This window comes from Anolis carolinensis, unplaced genomic scaffold, assembly GCF_035594765.1.
Source record: "Anolis carolinensis isolate JA03-04 unplaced genomic scaffold, rAnoCar3.1.pri scaffold_8, whole genome shotgun sequence".
Lineage (NCBI taxonomy): Eukaryota > Metazoa > Chordata > Lepidosauria > Squamata > Dactyloidae > Anolis > Anolis carolinensis.
Genome location: NW_026943819.1, coordinates 28,613,969 through 28,627,864, shown reverse-complemented (window position 1 = coordinate 28,627,864; position 13,896 = coordinate 28,613,969). Strand labels below are relative to the sequence as shown.

Below are 13,896 nucleotides of genomic sequence, written 5' to 3'. Positions count from 1 at the left end.
CGAGTATAAGCTGACCCAAATATAAGCCAACCAGGACCCTCACCCGAGTATAAGCCGAGGGGGACTTTTTCAGTCTTAAAAAAAGGGCTGAAAAACTAGGCTTATACTCGAGTATATACAGTAAATGTTGAGGCGGAGTCATTGCCTTGAATATAAATGAGGGTTTTGCACAATACCATTGCATTTCTGAAATGTGCTGTCATTTCTTTCTCCAATTGAAGTTCACTTTGTGAGCAAAAGCAATGCAAACGCCAAGCTGCAACTGCACCTGAGCCTTACCTTGGCGAGATGGAGATGCTCATTGAGGTTGTACCTGTCTTCCAGGTGCAAGACTTCCCAAAAACCGGCGCCGTTCTTGCATTGCCTGGAAGAAGAAGTAAGTCAGTTAATATACCCTATTGACTTGAAATTATGCTCTCTTTTTTGGGAGAAATGAACTCTTCAAAATTCGGATCATACGGTCATCTTTGTGTGTTTTGTTTTACCCCCCTGTTATAGCAATGCTGTACAATGAGAGGTGGGCAATACATTTATTATTATTACTATTATTATTATTATTATTATTATTACAGTGGAGTCTCATTTATCCAACTCTCGCTTATCCAACATTCTGTATTATCCAACGCATTTTTGTAGTGAATGTTTTCAATGCATCGTGATATTTTGGAGCTAAATTAGTAAATACAGTCATTACTACGTAGCATTACTGCCTATTGAACTGCTTTTTCTGTCAAATTTGTTGTATAACATGATATTTTGGTGCTTAATTTGTAAAATCATAACCTAATTTGAGGTTTAATAGGCTTCTTCTTAATCTCTTCATTATCCAACATATTCGCTTATCCAACATTCTGCCGGCCCGTTTATGTTGGATAAGTGAGACTCTACTGTATTATTATTATTATTATTATTATTATTATTATTATGACATTATGGAGCAAACAAGATAGACATGCTGGATTTCGTATCACAAAACCACAAGTCGAACACTTCCCAAGTGTCTAGGACTGTGTGATGTATTATTATTATTATTATTATTATTATTATTATTATTATTATTATTATTATTATTATTATTATTATTATTATATTGTATGATCCAGATATGCTGGATTTCGTATCACAAAACCACAAGTCGAACACTTCCCAAGTGTCTAGGACTGTGTGATGTATTTTCGGATGATGCGTGTAGATCCCAGTTGGGTGGCCTTTTGCAGTTGGCAGATCGTGATTTTGTCAATGTCTGTTGTTTCCAAATGCCGGCTGAAATCTTTTGGCACGGCACCCAATGTGCCGATCACCACCGGGACCACCTGCACTGGTTTCTGCCAGAGTCTTTGAAGTTTAGTCTTGAGGTCCTGAGAGCGGCTGAGTTTTTCCTGTTGTTTTTCATCAATGCGACCGTCACCTGGGATGGCAACATCAATGATCCAAACCTTTTTCTTTTCCACAACTGTGATGTCTGGTGTGTTGTGTTCCAGAACTTTGTCAGTCTGGATTTGGAAGTCCCACAGTATCTTTGCCTGCTCATTTTCCAATACTTTTGCAGGTTTGTGATCCCACCAGTTCTTTACTGCTGGGAGGTGGGACTTGAGGCATAAGTTCCAATGAATCATTTGGGCCACGTAGTTGTGCCTCTGTTTGTAGTCTGTCTGTGCAATTTTCTTACAGCAGCTGAGGATATGATCCATGGTTTCGTCGGTTTCCTTGCATGGTCTGCATCATCATCATCATCATCATCATCATCATCATCATTATTATTATTATTATTATTATTATTATTATCATCACCATCAGTGGATACTCACTGATACGCAGTCGTAATGTTGAGGTTCTTCTTCAGACCTAAATGTTGGGAGATGTTCATGGAAGCAGGAAGGTTGCCCGGAGTATCGATAAACTGGAATAAAAAGGAGCAAAAGAGGAGTTGAATCCCCAAGAATCCTGTCTTGGGGTGCGTCTACACTGTGGAATTAATGCAGTTTGGTACCACTTGAACTCCTTCGTTTGTCGTTTAGCCTTCTCTGTCTACCAACCTATAGCATTGAGCCTTGGCAGTTTTCAAGTGGTGCCAAATTGTGTTCATTCTCCAACGTAGAGATGAAACCCTTTTAAAAATAGCAAAGCTCTTGTTAGCACCTTCCTTGCTCTCTCCTTCTTCGCTGACCGGCCTTTCCCTTCTAAATGGAGATCAAATGTTAATTGTTCTTTGATGAGGTTTAATTACGGCGCTGGCAGAGCCTCTCCGCACCAGCAGTGCCCAAGGGCAGAGGATGGGAAAAGGACAAGGGACCGGATAATTGGATCAAAAGCGGCACCGCTTGGCAGATGCCTTCATCTCCTTGGCACAAGTAATTCTATGCAGAAAATACTCCTCCGGGGGTGCATCTACACTGTGGAATTAATGCAGTTTGGCACCACTTTAACTGGCACGGCTCAATGCTATGGAATCCTGGAGGTTGTAGTTTGGTGATGAACCAACAACTTTGTCAGAGGAAGCTAAAGGCTTTGCAAAACTACAACTCCAAGGACCCCATAGTATCCAGCCCTGTAGTCAAAGTGGCGTCAAACTGCATTAGCTCTACAGTGTGGTGGATGCACTCCTTAAAGTTTGCCCAGGTTTGCTCTAGACCAATGATGAGCAACCTTTTGCGCTTGGTGTGTCAAAATTCACCAAAAAGCTTAGCATGACTTGGATGGTGTGTCACTTCAAGAAAAAAAAAAACATAATTTCACAATATGTATAGTTTAAATAACAAAAATGTATAATTGTAATATATAACTGTATTTAATAAATCAAAAACTATTTACTACCATTATTTCCATGTGCAACAATCTATGGTACCTCTTGCAGTTTCCACGCTGATTTCTCTCTATTCTAGTTTCAATGTAGTCATGAATAATGAATAATACAATAATAATATAATAGTAATAAAATGGTAATATACTACAATAATAATAGAATAATCATAGAATGATTTTTTTCCAGTTAGGGGGCTGGTTTTTGAAGTGTGAAGATAAAGATAGGTTTGGGATCTGCTTTTTTAAAAAAAGAAGCCTCTTTGAGGAATATAGTTAAAACCTTCAGGGAAGAAAGGCTGAGAACTATATTGAGACTATATTTTAGAGTGCTGGTGTCAAATCAAAGGAAAAGTGGATTTAAAGGTTTAAATGGTCCTGTTTGTATTTCCTGTGTGAAGGAACACATGTCCACAGAACTCATGTTATAAACCATTCTTTGTATGAGTAAAGTCTAACTTGTTATTGAAACCGCTACGCATCTTTACTGTTCAAATACAAATAAACAACAACTTTTTGTTTTTCCTCACATAAAGTGTCTCGTGTGACTCTCTCAATATCCTAACACAGAGGAGGCTCCTGAATATAACATTGGTAGCAGTGTTAGTAGTGATAACGAGTTATATATTGTAATGAAGTACGAATTTTGGTATACAGATGCTATGTTTAATTGTGTGTTTATGTTTTAAAAGGGTAAGTATTACAGTTATTGCATCTCAGCACTCAGAGGCTGGTTGCCATGGAGAAGTAGGCAGAGCCAACTGCCGTTTTGATGAAGAAGTGCAGAGTTTAAAAAAAGAGAGTCAGTCTGTGCTCTGATGAGGCACAGGGAAGATTGATCCTAGGTTGAGGGGATCAAGGAGACTCAATTGTTCATTTTGTATCAGTTTAAAATAAGTTTGGGGACTTATTTAATGTAGTCTGTGTCCTGGTAAGGCACAGAGAATCTGTGATCGTATATCACAGGGTGACTGTGGTTTAAAGTACCAGAGGAAGAAGTTCTAACTACTTTAAGTAAAAGAAGTGACACTTTAGGGAGTTTGACTCACCTCATTCTAGTATTGTAACTGTTAATAAAAGTGCCTCTAAGTGAGAACAACATTGTAACAACTAAGCTCTGTGCCTGAATAAACTTGTTATTGTTCTTCCAACATCTAAGCCTCTGTCGCATATATTCTAAACCAAGTTACGGTACCATTTAAGGTGAATAAGAAGAAGAAAGAAAAATAGTTAATGGTCTCTTCTCTGAGTCTTTGGTGGTTGCATTTTCACAAACTGGTGGCAGTCGTTATTAGCTCTTCGCATATATATATCCATATATTGGTGTCAGTTGGTGGCGATCTGTCTAGCACACATCAAGTCTGCAATATTTTTGGTGGCAGCAGAAACCAAATCCTCTGTACTCACCTTGTAAATCTCCTGGCTGGCCCAGTGCTTGCACACCAAGGTCTGGACGTTGCCACCCACTAGGAAAGTGCCGAAAACCAAGAGAATCAGCAGCCAGGAGAAGAGGAAGCTGAACCCGATGCCCCTGAAGAAGAGCAAACAGTGCCGCAATGACCAAGAATGAAAGCCACATCCCTATCGTTGACTTTTCCCAATGAAAAGGATCCCCAAATGAGCCAATTTCCGCTTCGAAGGTTTGGGCTCTCCGAATGTATTTGCAGTCCAAATCCCAGCATCCAGCCCTTTGGACTTATGGGATAAGGCTGCTGGGAGTTGGAGTTCAGCAGCATTTGGAGGCGATAATATTGCAGAACCTTGCATCAACTCCTGGATACATTTGCTCAATCATCACACAAGATATGCTAGAACATAATTAACAATATCAATACTCCTAATACTACTAATAACACAATATTCCTGAGTTATAAAGGTACAGTAGAGTCTCGCTTATCCAACATAAATGGGCCGGCAGAATGTTGGATAATAAGGAGAAATTAAGGAAAAGCCTATTAAACATTAAATTAGGTTATGATTTTACAAATTAAGCACCAATTAAGCATTGACTACAAAAATGCGTTGGATAATCCAGAACGTTGGATAAGCGAGGCTTGGATAGGTGAGACTCTACTGTATTTCCTAATGGGTTCTATCATAAAAAAACATGGGGAAAGTTTATCAAACTGTCTAAACTTTGTTTTTAATGGAGAGCCAGATTTTGTTCATTTTCATGGTTTCCTCCTTTCTGATGGATTGTGGATTTCAATGGCTCGAAATGCTCGACCACTCCAACAACTATCATGTCAGACTTCACAGAGAAGCCATTGAAATCCATTGAAATCTGGCTACCAGTATTAAAAAAACTCCAAAATCAGAACAGTAAATAAGGAGCAGCACTCTGAAAACAGAAGAATTCCAGACAGGAATCAATCAGGGGCAGCTAACGACTCTGAACAAAGGATTCCTCCAGGCCAGGATGTCAGCCTGGGAAGGCCATTTAATGCCAACAAAGGTGATTAATGATAACATTCACACTGGCCTCCAACAGACAAGAATTCTTCCCTCCACCCAGGATCTTCCACAGATATATAAACCTTCCTGCTTAGTTTCTCCATATACCTCACAACCTCAGAGGATGCCTGCCATAGATGTGGGCGAAACGACAGGAGAGAATACTTCTGGAACATGGCCATACAGCCCGGAAAACATACAACAACTCTATTATTATTATTATTATTATTATTATTATTATTATTATTATTATTATTATTAATATTATTATGTTGTTGTTGTTGTTGTTGTTGTTGTTGTTGTTGTTGTTGTTATTTACTGGGATGTTTTTTACTGGGATAATTGTTTTATTGCTTTGTTACTGTTATTTGTTTGTTTTATCGGGCCAGGCCCCATGTAAGCCACCCCGAGTCCCTTCGGGGAGATGGGGCGGGGTATAAAAATAAAGTTATATTATTATTATTATTATTATTATTATTATTATTATTATTATTATTATTTCTCACCCACCTCTCCCCATGGATCAAGGGAGGCAACAATAACACATTACAATACAAGCTACGCAAGCAGTTTAAAAACACACAGCTTAATGAAAACATCAATTTAAGAAAGCACATCCAATCATACAAATGAAAAAACATTACTTAAATTCATCGTTTGCAAAATCACCCGGATGGGCAGGCCGGAAAAGAAACAGCTTGAAATTCAGCTGTTGCAGCTCTTTTGACAGGTTATTCCACAATTTTGGGGTGGCTCAAGAAAAACATCCTTGTCTTGTTCAACATGAATATTCGAGGCGGAATATGGGAGGAAGTGACCCTATAGGGAACCTGGGACAGGAAGGGCTTTAAAGATAATGACCAACACTTTGTACTTTGGAGCAATGTTAGTATGGGATGCTGTGAGTTTTTTGGGCTGTATATCCATGTTCCAGAAGCATTCTCTTCTAATGCTTTGCTTGCATCTGTGGCTACTGGCATCTTCAGAGGATCTGATGGTAGTAAAGCAAATGGAGTATATAATATACCTGTGGAGTAATATTAAGGGTCATTGTCTGTTAACCAAGTGTGAAGAATGCACAATAATTTGGACTTTATTTTACTAGGGTTTTTTTTTGTTTGAAAGACATATTTGGGATGACTATGTCTTTTGTGGCCAAATTTGGTGTGATTTGGTTCAGTGGTTTTGTTGTTTACTCCATAGTAAAATGCACTTTACATTTTTTATATATATACTAGCTTTGCCCGGCCACGTGTTGCTGTGGCTTATGGGAATCCTTTGTTGCCCAGGTGGAATAGCAGTGAATAGCCTTGCAGTCTCAAAGCCTGGCCGTTTTCTGGAGTAGCTGGAGCTTTTTGTTGTATGAACGTAGAGGCATGGATGAGGGGTTGTGCTGCCAAGTTTAGTGTTTCTGGGATGTGTAGTTTTGTTGTTTTGTCCTAGGCCGAAATTTCATTACCCTTTTATATACAGTAGAGCAGGGTTCCCCAAACTAAGGCCCGGGGGCCGGATGCGGCCCTCCAAGGTCATTTACCTGGCCCCCGTCCTCAGTTTTATAATATAATATTTTATATCAGTTTTAATAATATATTATATATACATATAATATTGATAAAAATATAATACAATATAATACTAATAATAATACCATATAATAATATTAAATTATATGTTATATAGTACATATAATATTACAGTACAGTGGTATAGTTCAATATATAGTAATATATAATGCTAATATTGTGCTATGCTAATAATATAATATATTGTATATACATACAGCTGCTCTGAGTCCCCTTTGGGGTGAGAAGGGTGGGATATAAATGTAGTAAATAAATGCAGTAAATAAATAAATGAATAATTTTAGACTTTTAGACTCCAAAGTCTGACATGACTTGAAGGTAAACAACAACAACAACAACAACAACAACAACAACAACAACTTGAGTATCTCATTGGCCAGAAGCAGGTCCACACTTTCCATTGAAATCCTGATAGATTTATGTTGGTTAAAATTGTTCTTATATTCAAATACTAGCTGTGCCCGGCCACGCGTTGCTGTGGCAAAGTATGGTGGTATGGGAAATAAAGTATTGAGGAATTGGTGGTAGTTAAGGTAAAGGGTCCCCTGGGCTGAGTGGGTTGCTTAGGAGACCAAGTGAGCGGAGCTTAGCCTTCTAACTGGCAGCAATTGGATAAAAACAATTATTCCTCTCCCTCTAATTAGGACTTTATTTTTCTTTTCTTTTTGTTGTATCAACCTAGAGGCATGGATGAGGGGTTGTGCTGTCAATTTTCGAGGTTGTGGGGTGTTTACTTTTGTTGTTTTGTCCGCTGCCGTGATGCCATCACTCTTTTATATATATAGATTGTATTGTTCTTTCATTGTTGTTTTTTGCACTACAAATAAGACATGTGCAGTGTGCATAGAAATTTGTTCATTTTTTTTCCCAAATGATAATTCGGCCCCTCCACAGTCCCAAGGATTGTGGACCGGCCCGCTGCTTTAAAAGTTTGAGGACCCCTGCAGTAGAGTCTCACTTATCCAACACTCGCTTATCCAACGTTCTGGATTATCCAACGCATTTTTGTAGTCAATGTTTTCAATATATCGTGATATTTTGGTGCTAAATTCATAAATACAGTAATTACTACATAGCATTACTGCATATTGAACTACTTTTTCTGCCAAATTTGTTATCTAACATGATGTTTTGGTGCTTCATTTGTCAAATCATAACCTAGTTTGATGTTTAATAGGCTCTTCCTTAATGCCTCCTTATTATCCAACATATTCGCTTATCCAACATTCTGCCGGCCCGTTTATGTTGGATAAGTGAGACTCTACTGTAAATAATAATAATAATAATAATAATAATAATAATAATAATAATGATGATAATAATACTTTATTTTTATACCCTGCCTCCATCTCCCCGAAGGGACTCAGGGCGGCTTACATGGGACAATTGACATATGCAGTAATAATAATGATGATAATAATACTTTATTTTTATATCCTGCCTCCATTTCCCCGAAGGGACTCAGGGCGGCTTACATGGGACAATTGACACATACAGTAATAATAATGATGATAATAATACTTTATTTTTATACCCTGCCTCCATTTCCCCGAAGGGACTCAGGGCGGCTTACATGGGACAATTGACACATACAGTAATAATAATGATGATAATAATACTTTATTTTTATACCCTGCCTCCATTTCCCCGAAGGGACTCAGGGCGGCTTACATGGGACAATTGACACATACAGTAATAATAATGATGATAATAATACTTTATTTTTATACCCTGCCTCCATTTCCCCGAAGGGACTCAGGGCGGCTTACATGGGACAATTGACACATACAGTAATAATAATGATGATAATAATAATAATAATACTTTATTTCTTATACCCCGCGTCCATCTCCCTGGGCAGCTTACATGGAGCCAAGCCGGGATAAAACTGGATAAATATATAGATATATTCCACTTGCTTTACTACCACCAGATCCTCCAAAGATGCCAGCCATGGATGCAGGCAAAATGTCAGGAGAAAATGCTTCTAGAACACGTTGGCCATACAGTCTGGAAACCACACAACATCCCAATGATTCCAGCTTTCTGTGAATCGTTGTGTTTTCAACAATTGGATGCAATTGAACCCTGAGCTTCAGTAATCACTCTGTCCACTCATGTGAAAATATTAAGACCTCTCTCTCTTTGTGATGGAGCAATTCTACATTTATTATTTTGTACTGTTGGCCCTCCGACAATACGTCTCCTAAATACAGTTAGGAAGCCACGTTGTTGGCATCTTTAAGAGGTCTTACGTCAGGAGGAGCTTGGCCCCGGCTTCTCCCCGACTTTCGTAGTCGCTGGGGTCTTCCCGCACGGTCAGCCCGTAGAGGCCCAAGGAAAGGCCCAGGAGGTTGCAGAAGACAATCAGGAGGACCACCGTACAGGCGACCACCCCGACAATCCACCTGAAAGGGCAAGGAGACATCAAGCCAGGCTTCAAGGCAGCCAAGGAAACAAGCCAAGGCTCATAGCACAGCACTGCAGAGGTGCGGGGAACCCAATGCATATCCAACCCAGAGAACTAGGTTCAAATCTCAGTCAATGGCTTTCTCCTGGGGATGCTTAATATTGAAAATATTAAAAAAAAGAAAGAGATGCTTTTCAATTATCTCACTACGGCGGCTAGAATTACATATGCCAAATATTGGAAAAAGAAAGAAATTCCCGAGTTAGGCTGTTGGTTAATTAAGGTTATGGAAATAATGAATATGGATAAATTGACGTACTTACTAAAAAACAATTATGGTATTCCAAAAAAGCAAACAAATTGGGACCCGATTAAAAAAAAAATATTTGGTAGAAAGGCAAAGGAAGGTGCTAATGTAATCTATATAGAAGGTTTGTAGATATTCACTGAAGGCAATATGATGATGCTGTCGCCACATAGAGAGAAGGAAGGAAAAAGAAAAGAAAAGAAGTAAAATTAAACTTCTTAAAGTAGCAGTGTAAGAGATGGAAGTCACTCCTTTGGATTTTATTATTACACTTGTTTTTGTTTTTCTTTTGTTTATATGTTATGTAACTTTTTGTTTTTCGTTTTTTAAATTTTTTTATTACTTTCATTTGCTCTCCACGATTATGTTTCTTCTCTTCTTTTTTCCTTTCCCCCCCGCTAACTTATTTCTTTCACTTCTTTTCTTGAAATTTATTGTTCTCACACTTTCATTGTAAATTTTAGTTGCAAAACCAATAAAAAAAATATTTTTTAAAAAATCTCAGTCAATGGAAGAAACTCTTCCAACTCAGCTGAAAAACCTGAGTTCCCCTGTACCTGTATTTCTCATAATGCTTCACTTCTTTAAAGTAAGGCCGGCTGTGGTTCTCCGCCTTCGCCAGAGCGTCATTCATGAGTCGCGTGTGCTCCAGGATCGGGAAGCCATCGGCAATGGACTGGACCTTCCGTGCCGCCTTCTCTATCTCTGCCTTGAGGTCTGCAAAAGCGGTGATGAAAACATGATAAATGTATGAATAACAGCTCAGATTCAGAGCCAAGTTCTGGATTAAATTGGGCCTCGCCTAGGAAGTTTATCACTAGTTACAAGACTTTGAGTCTCTACTCTAAGGACGCTTTTAGTTTATCGCAGTTGCTGGACTTGTTTCCTCCCAATCTGTGAATTTTCCCGTGGGCCCAAATGCAATAATATCCCAGAAATAACATGATGAGTGCAATAAAGTCTTAAAACTACCAAGCTGAGTGTGATAATGTCCTAAGACTAACAAATTGAGTAAAATAATGCCTTAAAACTGCCAAGTTGAGTGTGATAATGTCCTAAGACTAACAAGTTGAGTAAAATAATGCCTTAAAACTGCCAAGTTGAGTGTGATAATGTCCTAAGACTAACAAGTTGAGTAAAATAATGCCTTAAAATTGCCAAGCTGAGTTTGATAATGTCCTAAGACTAACAAGTTGAATAAAATAATGACTTAAAACTGCCAAGCTGAGTGTGATAATGTCCTAAGACTAACAAGTTGAGTAAAGTAATGCCTTAAAACTGCCAAGTTGAGTGTGATAATGTTCTAAAACTCACAAATAAAATGATAATAGCCTAAAACTAATGAGCTGAGTGTGACAGTGTCCTAAAACTAGTAAGCTGAGTTTGATAATATCCTAAAACCAATCAGCTGAGTTTGATAATGTTCTAAAAGTCACAAGCTGGGTGTGATAATGTTCTAAAATTAACAAGTTGAGTGCAATAATATTCTACGACTAACAAGCTGAGTAAAATAATGCCTTAAACCTGTCAAGTTGAATGTGACAATGTCCTGAAATTCACAACTAGAGCGTGATAATGTCCTAAAACTAATAAGCTGAGAGTGACAATGACCTAAAAGTAACATACTGAGTGTGATAATGGTCTGAAATTAACAAGTTGAGTGCAATAATGCTCTAAAACTAAGTAAGTTGCAATAATGCCCTAAAACTACCAAACTGTGTGATAATGTCCTAAAACTAACAAACTGAGTGCAATGCCATCTTAAAACTACTAAGCTGAATGCAATAATGTCCTGATATGAACACGTTGAGTGCAATAATGTCCTGAAATGATCATGTTGCATGCAATAATGTCCTGATATGAACACGTCGAGTGCAATAATATCCTGAAATGAGCACGTTGAATGCAATAATGTCCTAAAACTCACAGGTTGGGTGTGATAATGTCCTAAAACTAAGCAGCAATGAAGAAGAATGCAAAAACTTTCTCTGTTAAATCCAGACTAAGATCCTAAACTTTTGATCTCCTCACAAAAAATTGAAAAGGAAAGGTGCATTTTGCCATGATGGAAGCCTTCCTCTGGTTTGTATATCCTACAAGGGGAAGGTCTACTTTGAATGTGTGATAATGTCCTAACTCACCTCTAACAACTTCGGCCATCTTTGCACCGGCCACTTCTGGGATCGAATTGAAACTCCTATTGGCCTAAAGGGCAGAAAACAGAGTTCAGCATCAAGTCCTATGTGGATTTGGCTCAACGGGGAGCAGAAGTCCCTCCCGTCCTTCAAGATTCCCCCGTCACTTACCCGCTCAATCATTTCGGTGAAGTTTGCCTTTGGGAGGCCATGCAAGGTTTTCAACTCTTTCTCGACAGAAGGTACCTAAAAGGAGGAAATCACCAAAGGAAAGCTAGTAATCAATTCGTGCCATAACATTTCCAGTTTCTCGTTGTAAAAGCTGGACAGAGAATTCCTCGGTTTTCTGAGGTCCACAGCCTTTCTTTGTGTGTGCTCAGGCACTGCATATGGCTACATCTACAACAACATACACAGTAGAAGAACATGTTCCAGAGTAGGAAAACCACACAATCTGTACATCAACACTGACAAAGAAACAACAAAAATATATTGTTTATGTCAGAGTATTTGCAGTGCAGCAGTAGCAGTGTAACGCAGAACGAAGAGACACTCAGAGACGTTAGTAAAACTATTTACAAAGTTTTACTGTATGCGGCAATAATCAACACAAACAGACTTGCAGACGACAGACGAACACAGGACTGTTCTGTTCTCCAACAGAACTTGACTTGAACTCTAGGCAGACAGAACTCAACTGAACTAAACTGAACTGATGCAATCGTTATGCACAAACACTTGTGTCTGGATACTCCCTAGTTCCAGCCACACATCAAGGTCATCCTAGCTTCTTGGCAATTAACTCTTTCCACATTATGGTACATTCTGGATGATGCAATCAGTTGCAATACAAGCATTTAAACACTATCAATACACAAACCCCACATTGACAGTTTATCCACAAGCATTAAGAAATGACATATATCAAATACAGTACTGGGACTTTCTGATTACTTTATTTTCCATACCACCAGACTATGCCAAAGCAACGCGTGGCCGGATACATCTAGTTATTCTATGATTCCATGATTCTACGAAGTGCTAATGAGAAATCTAGAATTGACCTGAGAACTTTTGGTGTAAACAATACCTGTTTACATAGTCATAGGCAAACGGCCCTGTTTTGGCCCAGTGACGGACTCTGTAAGGACTTACTCTCCGGTAGTTGACTCCAAGCTCCAGGCTCTCCGCTCTGTTAAAGGCACTCTGGCAATAAGCGCAGCGAGGATCCTTCAGAAGGAAAACAATGCTCTCCTTCCTCTCCTTCAGCGTTGACTCCAGCTCATCCTGGTGCCGGATCAAGGCCTGGACCGTGGTGTTGACAGTCCGCAAATGGTGCAGAGAGTTCTGCAGGTCTGGAAACAGAAAGGCCAAACTCATTTGGGTACGTGAAGAACAGGAACAAGTCTCCACTGGATGTTTATACGTGCCTACTGTTGCACCCCTAGGCATCTCAAAACCACACTGGAGCCCCAGAATATAAGCAAACAAGCTGTTTATTGAAGGTTATAAGTAAGCACAAGCAAATATAGTTCAGAGTCAGTAAAATGGGTTTAAATCCACAAGAGCAGTGTACTTGAAATCCTAAAGCAAGAGTCTAGGAAAGCCACTCAAATAACATCGTCCAAACCAGATATCGAACTCAGTCCCATGAAAAGCATCAAGAATAGTCCAAACAAAATTCAATTTCAAGGCATGAAACAAACTGGAACCATAGGAAACAAGACTAGAATGCAGGATCAAACTCCCAAGTAATCCAAGGTAATTGAAATCCAAACGGCAAAGTTACAGGAACCTTCAACTGGATTCAAAGGCAAAACAAGGCTGGAACTTGTAGCCAAATCCAAAGATACAGGAACACGGAGCAAAGATCTTTCTCTCTTGAATTGCAAAGTTGCCACCTCTGCCATAGCAGAGAGGAATCAGGCATTTAAGGAAAATCCAAGGTCTTTCGTTCATGAGAAAACTCTTTCCCTCATGAGAAAACTGTTCATTAGAGTGCTTCAAAAGAAGTTGTTTACTTTTCCATAAACATTCTCGTTCTCTCCTTCGGTGCCTCCCTCCTGTCAAACACATTATCCTCCTCTAAACTAGAATGTCCATCTGACACCTGTTGAACTGGTCTTGACGGTGGGGAAGAATGTGGCACTGGCATGACTGCATGGAGCACCGTTACCTTCCTGCCAAAGCAGTACCCATTGATCTACT

General features: G+C 39.0%; 1 protein-coding gene across 1 annotated transcript in view; it reads right to left on the bottom strand.

Annotated features, from left to right (window-relative positions):
- Window positions 1–13,896, bottom strand: part of prom2 (prominin 2) — a 55,561-nt gene that overhangs the window by 26,245 nt on the left and 15,420 nt on the right. Inside the window, exons 8-15 of the mRNA XM_062961116.1 lie at window positions 12,844–13,043; window positions 11,860–11,934; window positions 11,695–11,758; window positions 10,111–10,270; window positions 9,092–9,244; window positions 4,207–4,330; window positions 1,809–1,900; window positions 280–364 (exon numbers count right to left, since the gene is read on the bottom strand). Of these exons, the coding sequence (XP_062817186.1) occupies window positions 280–364; window positions 1,809–1,900; window positions 4,207–4,330; window positions 9,092–9,244; window positions 10,111–10,270; window positions 11,695–11,758; window positions 11,860–11,934; window positions 12,844–13,043 (953 nt within the window). The remainder of the gene's footprint in view (window positions 1–279; window positions 365–1,808; window positions 1,901–4,206; window positions 4,331–9,091; window positions 9,245–10,110; window positions 10,271–11,694; window positions 11,759–11,859; window positions 11,935–12,843; window positions 13,044–13,896) is intronic.